The following is a 14,799-nucleotide window of genomic DNA, read 5'->3' on the forward strand; positions in this document are numbered from 1 at the left end:
CATAACGCGACTACGTTATAAAATTAGAACGCCTATTAAAGCTAAATAGTAAGCATAGCAGTAATTATTACCTAACGCACCTAATTAAAATCGTAGAACTACTACCCTATTTAGGGACCTTAACTGATATTAAAAGCTATTAACGGAAGATAGGATCTATGCTATACATAGTAGTGATATCGCGGCCTGATATCGCGTTTATAGTATCTAGGCTATGCCGTTTTAACGTTAATCTAGGGCCTATACACTATAAGGCCGCCGATTATCTAATCCTTTATCTAATTAATAGCTAATGGTTTACGTTAGAACTAGGGGGTAGCGATACTATCAAAATCTATACTAATACCTTATTTGCCGATAATACCCTTAATCGTAAAAGTAGTTAAGCATATATATAATACTTATTTAGCGGTATAATCGCGTGGCGCGCTAATAAGCAGAATACGGTTATAATATTAATAATAAAAGTAGAGCTATTAGCGTTAGTATAAGGTATAAAAAAGGGTATCTTTATATAATAACTATTACTTAGTATAGGAGTGGAATTTAACGATCCGGAATTAAGGATCCTATACGATAATAACTAAACGATTCGATTAGTTAATTAAGAGATTAGTATAATAATAACGCGCCTCCGTTACGTGGATATCCATAGCTACTGGTTATATTAGGTAAAGGAATAAGGGTAAATACTCGTAACGTATATTACGAGCGCGGAAATAGCAGTAGACGGCCTAACGAAGGCGGTATACGGCGAGAAATTTAAGATATTTAGGTTTTAGGTGGGTATAATAGATATACGGGAACGGTTATAGTAAAAATACCTGGAGGAAGTCCGGATACAATATTTAGAGGCCCTAGAGAATAAATTTAAGGGCGGCTATAGCAAAGAGATTATAGGTTATATGCCTATTATATCTACCAGTTATGAATAGCTTTAGTCGCCTAACTAACGTTTTAGGGCGATTAGGGGGTATGTTGAATAGACTATGGTCTTTTCGGTTACGTAATAGGCCGGATTGCGAAGAGTATAATCCGGGTAGACGCTTATAGAATCTGCGCTATATAAAATACGGCGGTAACGTTTTCCTAACAGTCTGATATAGTTATAATCGTATATAATTATCTTGATTAATTTTGACCTATTTATGACGGTTTTGACTATGCTTTATCTAACACTTATAAGAATCGTATATTAAAAATATACTACTACGCCGAAAGGGAATTCCTATATATCTTATACATAGGCCTTATTTAAGTGCTTATATATTCAATACGATATTAAGACGCTACGGCAGCAACCAGGTTAGACCTCTATATCTATAGGTATAAGGATAATTAACGATTATTATATAATTAATCGAATGTAAAAAGCGTGGAGAACGCCGAATTAGCTATAGAGCTATTACTATAGTTATTATACGGTCGGAAAAGGACAAAGGCAAAAAAGAAAGAGAGCGTATAAATAGCAGGCACCTTTGGATATCTAGCAGGCAAAATATATATATGCAGAGGTAAGTTCCTTTATATATAAACTGCCCATTAATACCGGGGTCTCGCCTACGTAGGTATAAGCAGTGATATTTTATACGTAGCTCTTAATTCGTAATAATAGCCTAATTACGTTATACCTCCTTCTACCTTACCTACTTACCTTACTTACCTTACTACCTATTAACCTCCCTTCTATTAACGCCTCTATTAACGCCGCCGTTTTAACGATAGATACGGATCCTGACGAACGCCTTTACGGCCCCCCTCCCCCCTCGGACCTAGTTTTTATATCTAGGTAAGAGGTAGATACAGTAATCCGTTCTTACGCCTTCTCCTATAGATATAGCCTTATTATCACCGAATAGTATCCTCGCAGGGGTAAAGCCGTGCGTGTAACGTATCGTTACGGGAAGGGCAGAGCCTCGTAGCCCGTCGACGTCTTTAATACCTATAAAAGTAAGCGCTGTAAAACGAGCTCCTAGATAACTAACTACCCCTTCCGTATATCGATTAAGGGAAAAGATAGGCGGTGGGTTATCCAGCCTATTAATAGTAGTTAATCCTCTACTTATAACCACGGCTTCCTTACGGCTTCCTCCTTTCTATCGTTTCGAACGTCCTAGATCATAACACGTAAGGATAAGATCGTTACTATATATAATAGCGGTATTCGGCCTTATCAGATTATAATAAAGCTCTATAATCCTGAAGTAGGAGAAGCGGAGCCACTTTAGGAGATCTCCCGTCGAGATATCCTTAACCTACTCGCTCGATACCGGCGTGAAGAACTCGCTGGCCGTACTCCTATCCAGTGGCTCTATAAGGTAAGTATATACTCCTTTTATATCTAATTACCTACTAACCACTACTATTTTATAGTAATTAGATAACGATACTAAGTACTTCTACCGCGATCTTAAGGATAACCTAGGCCGAGTAAAGTATCCGTTTATTACGCCTCGGTCTATTAGAGAGCTGCTCTGAGAGTCTCCCGACATGATACTATTCGACTATACCTATAAGACTAATCGGTTTAATATGCCTCTGCTTAGTATTTACGGTATCTCGCCTTTAAGTAAGGCGTTCTAGGTTACCTGCGTCTTTCTTAATAGCGAGAAAGAGGCTTAATACTCGTGGGCGTTTAACTACTTAGTTAAATACCTTAAAGAAGGATTCACTTTCCCGCGTTACTTTATTTCCGACCAGGAACTAGCTCTAATAAACGCCCTAGATAGCCACTAAAAGCTAGAGCTTATTCCCTATATCCTGTGCCTTTAGCACGTTAATATAAACGTGCTTACTGAGTATAAGCAGTATTTTCCTAAGCTAATAAAGGTTAGTGATAGGATCGAGCGCTACCCGACCTTCACTACTTTTCTTAAGGATTAGAACTCTTTAGTTATAAGCAGTTCGGAGGATATATTTATAAAGCAACTCTAGGACTTTTAACGCGATAGTAAGCACCTAGCCCCTATAGTTAACTACTATATAAAAACCTGGATTAAACTATTTAAGGAAAAGATTATTCGTTGCTAGGTGAATCGTAATCCTTACTTTAGTAACTCCACGACTTCTATTACTAAGGCGTTATATACTAGCCTTAAGTCGTTCCTTTATAGCTCCTCTAGCGACCTAGCGATAGTCTTCCGTAAGTTATGCCTTTACTAGGATACCTAGAGGCGAGAGCTTCTGATTAAGAGGTCTCTAAGAATAAATAAGGTGCAGTTTTCTATAAGAGGAGTTCTCTTTAGCCTTGTCAGGTAAAAGATCGTGCCCTAAGCTCTGCAGAAGATCCAGCTCGAGATAGTAACTATACCTAAGGAAGCTAAGGGTAAGCTACTAGTTTAACTAAAAGAGCTATACGAACCCTATGCTATCTTACGCTATTTAGGCCTGCCTTATCGCTATATACTGCTTAGCTATCTACGTAGTAAGGAGCCGTTAACCCTTAATTTAATTAATCGTCATTAGTAGTGGAATTATGGGGAGACGATTACGGCGACGCCTGGATCTAAGGTAATTAGTCCCTTAGATCCGGTGATTATACGTGTAAAAGGACGCCTAAAAGGTGCAGTTACGACATCCGGTTTAAGTTATAAAAAGGGCTATAGTAAGACTAGCACGAAGAGGGCCCTATCTGGCTTTAAGATAGCGGTAGCCGAAGAGCGCTACGAGGCACTCCTACCACCTTTAACGGCGCCTGCAGCTCTATTAACGACGACGTTTAAGGGTGGCAGTATATAAGCCCTAAGGGCTAGCGCCCGTGTTTTTAACGACGTTTTTAACGAAGAGGAATCTTAGGAAGCTCTAGAAGAGACTTAGAGTAATTAGACTATATATCGCGAGGGCGAGATTTCGGCCTAGTTTAAGGGTTAATTAGATAAAGACTTATGTATACGTGAGGAGATAGAAAAGGCACTTAAGGAGGCTATTCGTGAGATGATAGAACTTAACGAAATAGTAGTCTAAGCCTTTAAGGCTGTTATTAGCTAGGTAGTTAATTAACTATTATTACGAATTAAGAGCTACGTATAAAATATCACTGCTTATACCTGCGTAGGCGAGACCCCGGTATTGGTGGGCAGTTTGTATATAAAGGAACTTACCTCTGTATATGCATATTTTGCCTGCTGGATATCTAAAGGTGCCTGCTATTTATACGCTCCCAAAAGAAATAGAGTTAATAGCTAGCGGGGGCTATTACGGGCTATTACTAATTAAACTATAGTCCGATTAAGAGGTTGCTATAGTCTAAATATATACACTCTTTATTATATACTAAAGGGGCTATTCTAAATCCTAGAAACTCTAGGGCCTATAATACTAGCTAGCTAAAGATATACCTAGATATAGTACATTAAAAAGGGCTTTAAAAGATATAAACTATTTACTATATACGGTTATAAGCGGGGCCCTGCCCTGCCTTATACTACTCTACCCGTAAGATATAAAAGTCACCTCTTAAAAGAGGTAGGGAAGGCCCGTCCTGTTAAATATCTTTATTATATAAACGGAATAGTAGGATCGCCTCAGGGATATAAAGAGGCTAAGCGTAGGATATTAAGACGGCTGTCTTTTAATAACTCTATAATATCCTAATAGCCTCTTACCCCCCCTTAGCGCTAGCGATCTACCTAGACTAACTTAAACCCTAGCTTATAACTATTTATATTAGCTATTAGCCTAAAAGTATAACCTAAATATATAAATACAGCGAACCAGGCCTATATCGGCCCTATAATAGTACTAGTTTACTTAAAGAAGAGTATAAAGTTTTTCCCCCGGGTTTTCACCTTTATAGCTATCTGAGAAAGACTATATAGCCTAGTTAGGCTTTCATAGATTAAATAGGATAGCGGGGTAAGATTGATAATAATAATAATAATATACTATACTCCCTAATATAATAGTATAATAAATATATATTATATACTTTAATTATTTTAATAGAAATTAACTATATTTAAATCGCTTTAATATATATATCTAGAAAATATTTAGGGTATTAAAAGAACTATAATAGCTATAACTTATATACCGTTTATCCTTCTAATAATGCATAGAATATATCGGAGGAATTCTTATATACTGAATCTGGATATATATAGAACGCACTATTAACTATATCCTGATGGGCTTGACATTGAGTAAAAGCCGAATGGTGTCCGGGCGGTGTGCAAGGTTCGCTTTGGGACTTCTGACCCCTCTTTCCCAGACGGTATTCGAACTGCTCTATAAGCTCGGTCCTCGAGGGATCTTGTCCTCTACTGGGTTTCCGTGAAAAGCAGCGTGTGGTGGCTTCTTCGAAGGTGCCCGTGGGATCTCTCGGCGAAGCCGGATTGGTCGACGAAAACGGTACAGGAGGGGCAACAATGGCCCTCGAAAATATAACAAGTGCAAGGCAAGACAGTAGAAGAATGGCCTGTAGGATGGCCATCCGCTTCTGAAAGACGACCTCATCTGCCAGAACATTTAGGCGTGTACTAAGTGCGACAGCTTCCCTCTCCGACAGTTCTCTCTGTCTCTCAAGTGCTATGACTGTGGACTGCCACATCTGCTCATATTGCATTCTCACACTGCGAAGTTCCGATAGGACAGTGCGGTTTAGACGGTCTAAAAATAGGTCAACCTTCATGAGTTGCCTTTTCTCAGCGGTCAGCTGCGAATGCTGGAGAAATCGCGACTGCTCGTCCAGATACTTCAGAGATAATGTTACGTTCGACTCAAGGAGCTGTAAGCGTTTGCTGATGGCCTTATGAAAACTTTCTTGAACGGTAGGAGAAGGAGGGGTTGTAGAAGTTGAGGTGCCATTTCTGGAGCGAATACTTCCTTGAGCTGCTGGCGATGGTCTACTCGTCGAACTGGAGCCGCCAGACCCGGACATTACCGAGCTTTCCGAAGAAAGCCCCGTCGGATGAGACCCTGATTGAGAGAATGGTCGCGATATAGAGTTAGGAGGCGGCAAACTCGTATTAATGAACCGGGAAGAACACTGCGAGGTCGATGATGGTAGTGATGTTTGGGTAGCTGTTGGCGGTTGGGGTTGCTCGCGCAGCGCTTCGTCATCACGCGCGTAGCAGTTTGCTCTGCGATACTGTTGTTGCGACTCTAGGACAGATGTCCCCGACAGAGTGCTATCAACGAAAACGCTCAAACCGCTTTCGAGAAGACCGCAAGTGGGCTCCTTGGGGGCCACGGAGAAGCACCTGTTGGCCTGTGACGAGTCTCCCGACGCCATGGGACTGTGTGCATCATGATTTGAATGAGCAGAAGACGGCTGCGCCCGTTCCGTATCCTCCTCTTGAATGAGAGTATTATAACCCGCCCGGGCGGGTGTGCTGGTCTCTTCACTCGGCGAAACGTTCGCCTCCACAGCTTCGTCGTCCTCGGAACCCGCCTCTGTTTCTTTCCAAGATTCGAGCATTCGCGTACCATGAATCCGCAAGAGGGACACTGGACAGTAATACTCATTGCCGTAGTGGCTAAGAAATTCGATGCGGACATATTTTGCCCAAATTAATGGGTTAGGCACCAGAAACGATTGGATGTCCCTGGAGTTTTTCGCCTCGAAGACACCCAAGTCTTTCCACTTGTCCATTTTTACCGGGTACCGGTCACTCACGCTTACTCTGAATTGCCTGATCATGCTAGAGAAAAACTCGAAATTGGCAATTACCACAGTGTCGACGAGGATATCGTCTGTGAGTTCAACGATGACAAATTTGTTCTCAGCGGCACATTCCAATAACATGTACGAGTCCTTATTCTCAACCAAGATCGCCTTGGCATTTTTCGCACCGTCGCTGGTCTTCAGGACGGTCGCCCCGGCGTCGAACGATGAGTAAGAGAATCTTTCTTTGCATGTCTTTCCGGCGTCCTTGGGGCGGTGGTACTGCCCTTTACCGTCATCATATAGCACGGGTTCGTCTTGTTGGTCGTGGTCGCGCTGGTCAGCAGACCCCTGGTTTGCAATAGCCGTGAGGCTGCTGGCTTGCTCGGAGACTGGTTCAACCTGTCGCGCAGTGCCGCTGTCCTGTGAGGAGACGTCTGTGCTTTCAGAGGGACCTTCATATTGTTCGCCCATGATGTCCCGGACGGCTTCCCGAGCCCTCAAGTTCTTCCAGTCTTCGAACGACAAGAATGTCTCCGTGGCGAACTCTTCATCTCTAACCACTTCGATGGAGACAGCTCGACCATTTTGGTCTGTATATGAAGCTGACCCCTGGGAGGATGGCGTTGTCCAGCTTGAGTCTGTCACGGACCAGCTGCTTTTGAGGCATCGCTCTGAAAGGCTGTGCAAAATATGGTTGATTCTCGTAGCCGGGCAAAAGTCCGTGGCCATAGGCGCTGTTCTGTTCTCTAAGACCGCAGATGTGGTCCCATGAGAGGGTCTCAGTTGCGTGAAGATGAGAAGCAAAGTAAACAGGCCTCGCAGCTGTAAACGACGAAGCATACCTGGCTCGCCCATCTTTTGAAACATGGGCCAAGGCAGTTCAGTGCAGGTCGTTCTTTGTACGAGCAAGAGCCAAGCATTCAACCATGGCTAGGTCAATGGAAGCCTTGGGTGGAACGTCTTACACGGCAGATGTCAGATACCCACAGCCACCTTATGGGGGTGTGACTTGCGCCATTTTGTACACGGATGGGGCACTTCCGACCGATGTATTCATATCGATTTCACCTCTTATAGTTAGACATTCCCGCAGAGTACTTTTTACTCTTCTTTAATGCATATATATATCTTTATGCGTACCTTATTTGTGTGCTGACAGTTATAAGCCCGGCGTTCTAATAAACGAAGCTATTCCGATAGATCCTATAGCTTTAAGGCGGTTAAAATAGCCTTAAGTCTATAGCAGTTAGCTTAGTATTATTAGCTACGTCCGCCTCCTATACCTAAAAGACCTCCAAACTATTTACTTAAAGATAGAGGTTAGACTAGCAGTTAATAGACCTGACGAAAACCATCACGATTAAGAGACTAGTTAATAGACCTAACGAAAACCATTATTGATTAAGGTTACCCTTACTATAGTAGTTGATAGAAGGTTACCCTTACTATAGTAGTTGATAGACCTGACGAAAACCATTATAATTAAGAGTATAGTTAATGGATATATAACGAAAACTATCACGACTAAGAGTAGTTAATGGACCTGGTAAAAACCATCACGAACTATTTAAGAGAGTAGTTAATGGACCTGATAAAAACTATTACCGAAGAGTTCCTGGATCTCTCGAAAACCTTATAAAGAAAAGAATCAGTTAATAGACCTAATAAAACCCATCACGATTAAAAGAACTAGTTAATAGACCTAGCGAAAACTATCACGATTAAGAGAGTAGTTAATAGACCTGACGAAAACGATTATCGATTAAAAGCATAATTAATAGACCTAACGAAAACTATCACGACTATTACTTTAAGAGTCTACGAAAGTAACTAGTCTATACTACCGCCGTTATATATAACGATTACCCGTGTAATACTCCTATATAGGTCTCCCTACTATAAAGATACTGCTATTATTAAAATAGAGCTACGAGGAGAAGACTAGAATCGTTTTTTAGTTTAGATTAGAATAGTAAGCAGGTAAGTACTCCTATAGTTCTAGGAGGGTATTAGAGGAAACAGGCGGGGTACCGGGGTATATAGTAATACGCCCGGGTAAGGTTTTTAGGGTATATATCACGTGTGTTACTCAGCCCCTTTTATAGTACTAATTAAGGTAGATAGATATTTCCTCGGAGTACTTTTAGAACTCTCTAAGGCATAAGAATAATAGGTTTTATACCGATATTCTTAGCTTACGGCTTTAATTCAAGCAGAATAGTCAGGATTAATCCTATAGTTCTAGGGGGGTGTGTTAGATACCCACAGCCACCTTATCAAGGTATAACTGACGTTATTTTATACACGGATAGGGTACTTCCGACCGATATATCTATATCGATTTCCCCTCCTTTTACCTTATAGTTAGATATTCCCGCAGAGTACTTTTTACTCTTCTTTAATATATATATATATCTTTTTGCGTACCTTATTTATATACTGACAGCAGAAGACATCCGCCACTCCCTATTCGGCCTTCCGGGTCTTCTTAAACCCTTTCTGGATAGATAATGCACTATATCTCCACGACCCGAAATTCTAGGGTTCTCAATATACACAAACATATCCAAAGAAACAGTACGAGTCACCTCTAAAAGTCAGCTAAACAAACTACTACTAGCTATAGAGTTGTCAGATGCCACCACACACTTATCGGGGTGTGACTTGCGCCATGTATGTACTCGGATGGTGTCAGCACACAAATAAGGTACGCAAAAGATGTGTGTGTGCATTTTAAGAAGAGTAAAAGACACTCTGCGGAAATGTCTAACTATAAGGTAAAAGGAGGGGAAATCGATATGGATACATCGGTCGGAAGTACTCTATCCGAGTATATAAATAGCGTAAGTCACACCCCGATAAGTGTGTGGTGGTATCTAACACACCCCCCTAGAACTATAGGATTAATCCTGACTATTCTGCTTAATTAAAGCCGTAAATCTAGGGTAAAATAGAGCCTAGATATTAATCTAACGGTTAAACGGCTTATTAAAAAGCGCGCTCTTTTAATGCCTAAAAACGTTAATAACGTGTAAAAACAGGTGGTTAAATTAACCCTAAAACCACGTTAAAACGTTAAAAACGGGTGCCTAAATAGTAATCTAAAGGGCACTAAAATAATAGTTAATCTAGGCTATAGATTTTAAACTCAGCACCGCGCCTTTTATAAATTACCTTAAGCCCCCTGGCTTAGGACCTCTATCCCTAATAGATATATAAACGCCTTATATTTCTGCGGGGGAAGTACCTTAGTTAGCCTATCGCTAACTATCTCTTAGGTTAAGATCCAGGCGATTAGGACCTTCTTCTATTAAATAATCTATCGGATCTAAAGGGCGTAGATATCTAAGTGCTTTAATCTAGATATAACCTAAGGGCGTAGAGCCTTTAATAGGATCTTTATTTAGTCGTTATCGTAGTATATTATTAGAGGCTTATTTTTAAAGGTTAAGGTTAGGTCCTTAATTAAACGCCTAATCGCGATATACTGCCTAGTAGTAGCAGAAAGTGCTATAAGCTCGGCTTTAGTACTAGAGGTCACGACGCTTATTTACTTATTTAGCTTCTACTCTATAGGGCTACTAAATAATAATATAGTATAGCCTTAGGAGCTATACCGAGTCTTACGGTTATCGCTAAAGGCCGTGTTAGAAGTATAGTAAAGTGCGTGCTATAGGTAGTTATTACGTGGTCTAAAGTAGAGGTATAGGGATTTAGTAGAGGCGAGGTACTTTAAATATCTATCTACGGTATCGTGATACTATTTTAACAGGTTAGTATTAAATTCGGCAAGCCTCGAAACGGCCTTAGATACATTAGGCCGGGTCTAATAAGCGGCGTAATTAATAGAACCGACCTTCTATAGATATAGGTGGATTAATTCTATAAAGGCTTATTAGTCGGTAGTAGATAGTTCTAAAACGTTAGGAAAAGGCAGAGGGCTTTTAACCTTACGCCTACTATAATCCACCTATAACGCCTTAATCTTTTCGGTGATATAGTTCTCAAGGGAAAGCTAAAGCTAACGTTATTAACGATCGCGAACTACTCTAATCCCTAGGAACCACTTAAGTAGGCCGAGGTCCCTTACTTAGAAATGCTATTATATCTGTTATATAAGAGAATTAGTAGTAGATTAATATTCCTTCTTCTAGATTAGAATAATATCGTCCACGTAGAAGAAGACGATTAGTTCCTTACTTTTAAAGACGTAATCGTCTTTAGTTAGTTACTTTAGGTTATACTTACCTACAACGAAGGAGAGCTATTTATACTATAGCTTAGCGGAGCGATATAGGCTATATAACGCCCTGCGTAGGCGTTATATACCGTGTAAGGGTAGTCTCGATAGCTTTAAAAGAGCCTTAAGGTTATTATTAGATATACCTTTTATTAATTAAAGCAGCGGCTACCCGGGTGGATCCTTAACGTAAATCTCTTTATTAAGGGTAGCGTTAATAAAGGCATTAACGGTATTAAGTTAACGAGTCTCTAGGTTAAAATAGGTAGTAATAGCTATTAACGACCTAAAGGTCCTGCCGGCGAGGTAGAGGCGTAGGCGTTAAGGTGGTTTTTAGGCTATTAATCGCCTTACACGTATAACCTCACCTTAAACTTACTAATATACCCCGATAGGTTAACCTTATACTTAAAGACCTATTTAAGGTCTAAGGCACGTTACCCACCCTAAGCCAGCTCTACTACTTTAAAGGTGTCTATTAACCTAAGTGTGTCCACCTCTTATACGGCTACCCTAAGCTATTATAGCTTATAGGGCCTTTTTAGTATCTAAGACTAATTTAACGGTTCCTTAGGTATCTCGCGGCGTAATAGCGGCTTTTTCGGCTTCTCGAAAGTATAGTAAAAGACGTAATCGTCGTATTTAGAAGGAGGTCGGGGATTATAAGTAGGCCGCCCTATAGGGGCAGGCGTTAAAGCTAAAGTAGGCAAAACAGGAGGTTAGCCGTAAAGCAGGAATAATAGTAGTAGTAGTGGTATTAGACTTAGCTACTTATAGAGTAGATTAAGGAGTAGTAGTAGTGGTAGTAGCCTCTTTAAGAACGGATTAGTCAGGCGATAATAATCCTATTCCGATAGTATTATCGATAGCCTTATTTATAGCCTCCTCTAAGGTGGAGGAAGATCTAGAGGAAGAACCGCTAGTATCTTTAGATTCCTCTTAATCGCTGTGTTTAATTATAGAATTATTAGGAGGTGGCGAAAAGGGCGTATAAGTAGGCCTCGAAGAAGAAGAGGTTATTAAAGAGGGTAAAATTAGTGCCGTTATTAAAGAGAGTAAAATTAGTGCCGTTATTAAAGAGGGTAAAATTAGTGCCGTTATTAAAGAGGGTAAAATTAGTGCCATTATTAAAGAGGGTAGTAAAATAGCAGTTAAAGAGGAAGAATTAACGGTAGGTATAACGGTAGGCACCGTGCCTGCCGCGGCCGTGGTAACCGTTCCACGTAATACCTCTTAGTTAGTAACCTATTAGTTTTTAGAGGCGTTTTCGGTGTTTTTTGCGTTAGGGGTGGTTTTTAATCCTTTACCACCACCACCGCTAGCCACCCCCCTAGATCTTAACGATTAAGGTTATTCTTAACGCCTCCTTCCCTCTTATAAAGCCTCTATTATAGAGTTCTATTACGCTATTATAGGTATACTGAAATCGACGATATCGATTATAACGCTAAAAGGATAATCATTACCTTAATCCAACGGCAGATTAAGCTCTTTATATAGCTCTAAAGGTATATTAGGCTCCTCTCCCCTGTTTTTATAAAGGACTGACTCGTCGAACACGACGTCCCTTATACACAGGATCCTCCTTAATTTTAGCACCTAAATCCGAAAAATATTAGTGCCCTTATAACCGATTAAATAACCGAAATATACCCTCGGCGCGAGCTTTTCGTTCTTATACCTTCCTCGCAGGTAGTTAGCAGTTAACGCATACGCCTTCTAACTATACCTTTTTAGGTACGGTATTAAGGGATTAGTTCTGGCTATAAAGCTAATAATACCCTCTTTTTATAGCTACGCGTTTAATTCTCCCTCGGGGGTTTACTAACCTAGATCCCTGCGTGAATCCGATTATATAGGTAAGTGGCTACTATAATAATCTCTGGCTATAGATCCTACTAAAAGCCTAAGGTATCTGCTAATACCCTCGCGATAGCGAGAATAATACCCCTATACTATTTGGCGTTAGCGTTCTATATAGCTATATAAGGAGCCGATCTTTCTAGCAAGATACCACGATCTAAAGACTAGTTATCCAGCTTCTTCTATAGCGCCCTTTCTCCGTCGAGTCTAATCACACTAATAAGCAGCCTATACTACCTTTATAAAAAGAGTTCGAAGTTAGCTATTAAGAATAGTATATATTTATACCCTGGTATTATTCTGGTTATATTTTTATACGTGTAGGGATTATAGAATAGGGTAATAGTATCGTCGCCATTAACGGCAGGATCTATAGAAAACAGATCCACGTTAATCCTCCAAAAAGGCCTTATTAGCCTATAGGTGGGTGGACGTCGCGATACTATCCTTTTTACCTTACTAATAGCGTAAGCCTCGTAGTCTACCACTAAAGGTGCCGCTCTTCCTTCTTTTAAAGCCACGATACCTCCTACACAGCCTTTTAATAACTACGCCAGTGCTTAAGGGTTTACGTGCCCTAGCCTCTCGTGCTATAAACGGACGTCGGCCACGCTTATAGGCTTTAGTTCCCTTAAGCTATTGAAATAGCTCTGCTATTACTGCTATAAGCGCTATAGCGTGCCCGTAGTCGGTTTAAGGATATATTAGCCATTAACGTTAATTAACGGCAGGCAGGTATATCGTTCTATTAACAGGATACCTTTACCGGTTATAAAAATAGCCTTAAGGTCGTACTAAAGACGCCTTGTCGCGATTAAAGTAGTAGGGTATCCTTCTACTAACGCGACGTTTTCTAGTATAAGGGTAAACGGCTGACTTTTATATCTATAACCTCGAGACGTAGCGTGCCGTATCCCTTTACCGGATTAGAGGCGCTACTACCTATCTAAAAACTAACGATACTAGTAGCAGGTTTAAAGACTTCTACTAGGTGGCATTAATCAGTTATATACCGTGGGGATCCAGAATCGATTAAGAACTAATTAAAGAGGTCGCTACTAACTACCTATTTAGTCTATAGGAGCGAGAAAACCGACGGTAAGGTCGATAATACTACCTCTTCTCCCACGAAATTAGAGGTAAAATATATAGCGTAAAAGCTATTATTAGAATCCTCTTCCCTATTATTAACGAAATTAGATACTTCCTTAGACTAATCTTTCTCTAGTAACTTAGCTTTAGACTCTTTTACCTTATTTTTCGCCTTATCGATATCCTTTTTAATATACTCCCTAAACCTCTTTTACTTAGAAGCACTCTAGCTCTTAATAACGCGGTCGTAGCGTTCCACTACTTCCTTTAAGGGCGTAAAGCCCTTTAGCGGCGTATTAGATTAATATTCGGGTAGGTGCTCCATGGGTAGTAGTGGTGTTTAGCTCTTCCTATCTTAACGTAATCGTAGATATATTCCCGAGGTACCGAAGAACCCTCCTTTCCTTATTACTACTAACCTCCCTAATTAGTAGGCTACTATCTGCTATCTTTATCCTTTCCTAGGAATATCGCCGTATAAAACGATAATGCTATAGGCTTCGTATTAAGCCTATAGGGATATCTATAGTATAACTAAATCGTATACTCGTTTATAACCTCTTCGATAGGAGGTTAGTCTTCCTTATCTTTCCTTAAAATCTGTTACGGGCTATAGCCCGCGGAATAGTCCCCGGTAGTAGCCGGGACTACGAAGCACGGACCTCCTAGTAAGGCCTATACGATTCTATATATACTTAGCCGCCTATATACCGCGTAGACTTTTCCTTTCCTCCTTTCCTCCCTTAGTTCGAATAATCTATATTTTCGGCCTTAATACGTGAATAACTTTTAATAAGCCGTTATATATTCGAACTTATAAGATTATAAGCTTCGACGCTTATATAGAAGGAGGTCCGGGCCACTTCGCCCTAAGCCTACTAAGGGGCTAAGGGTAGGTCGTAAAGACCTCGTATAATAAGATCGATAAACGCGTATCATAACGCGTATAAGAAGCGGTAAGGATATATATCGCCCCTATTTATAATATAATCGCTAG

At 40.5% G+C, this 14,799-nt stretch overlaps 1 protein-coding gene across 1 annotated transcript; it reads right to left on the bottom strand.

Annotated features, from left to right (window-relative positions):
* Positions 1–5,371: 5,371 nt before the first annotated feature.
* Positions 5,372–6,952, bottom strand: SODALDRAFT_264534 (hypothetical protein; the record flags this gene model as incomplete). Its single annotated transcript, XM_028607471.1, has 2 exons — positions 5,372–5,846; positions 6,201–6,952. Coding segments are annotated over 2 exons (1,227 nt in total), but the record flags the coding sequence as incomplete, so codon positions are not given.
* Positions 6,953–14,799: the final 7,847 nt, after the last annotated feature.

The sequence above is a fragment of the Sodiomyces alkalinus genome (assembly GCF_003711515.1).
Source record: "Sodiomyces alkalinus F11 unplaced genomic scaffold SODALscaffold_2, whole genome shotgun sequence".
Classification (NCBI taxonomy): domain Eukaryota; kingdom Fungi; phylum Ascomycota; class Sordariomycetes; order Glomerellales; family Plectosphaerellaceae; genus Sodiomyces; species Sodiomyces alkalinus.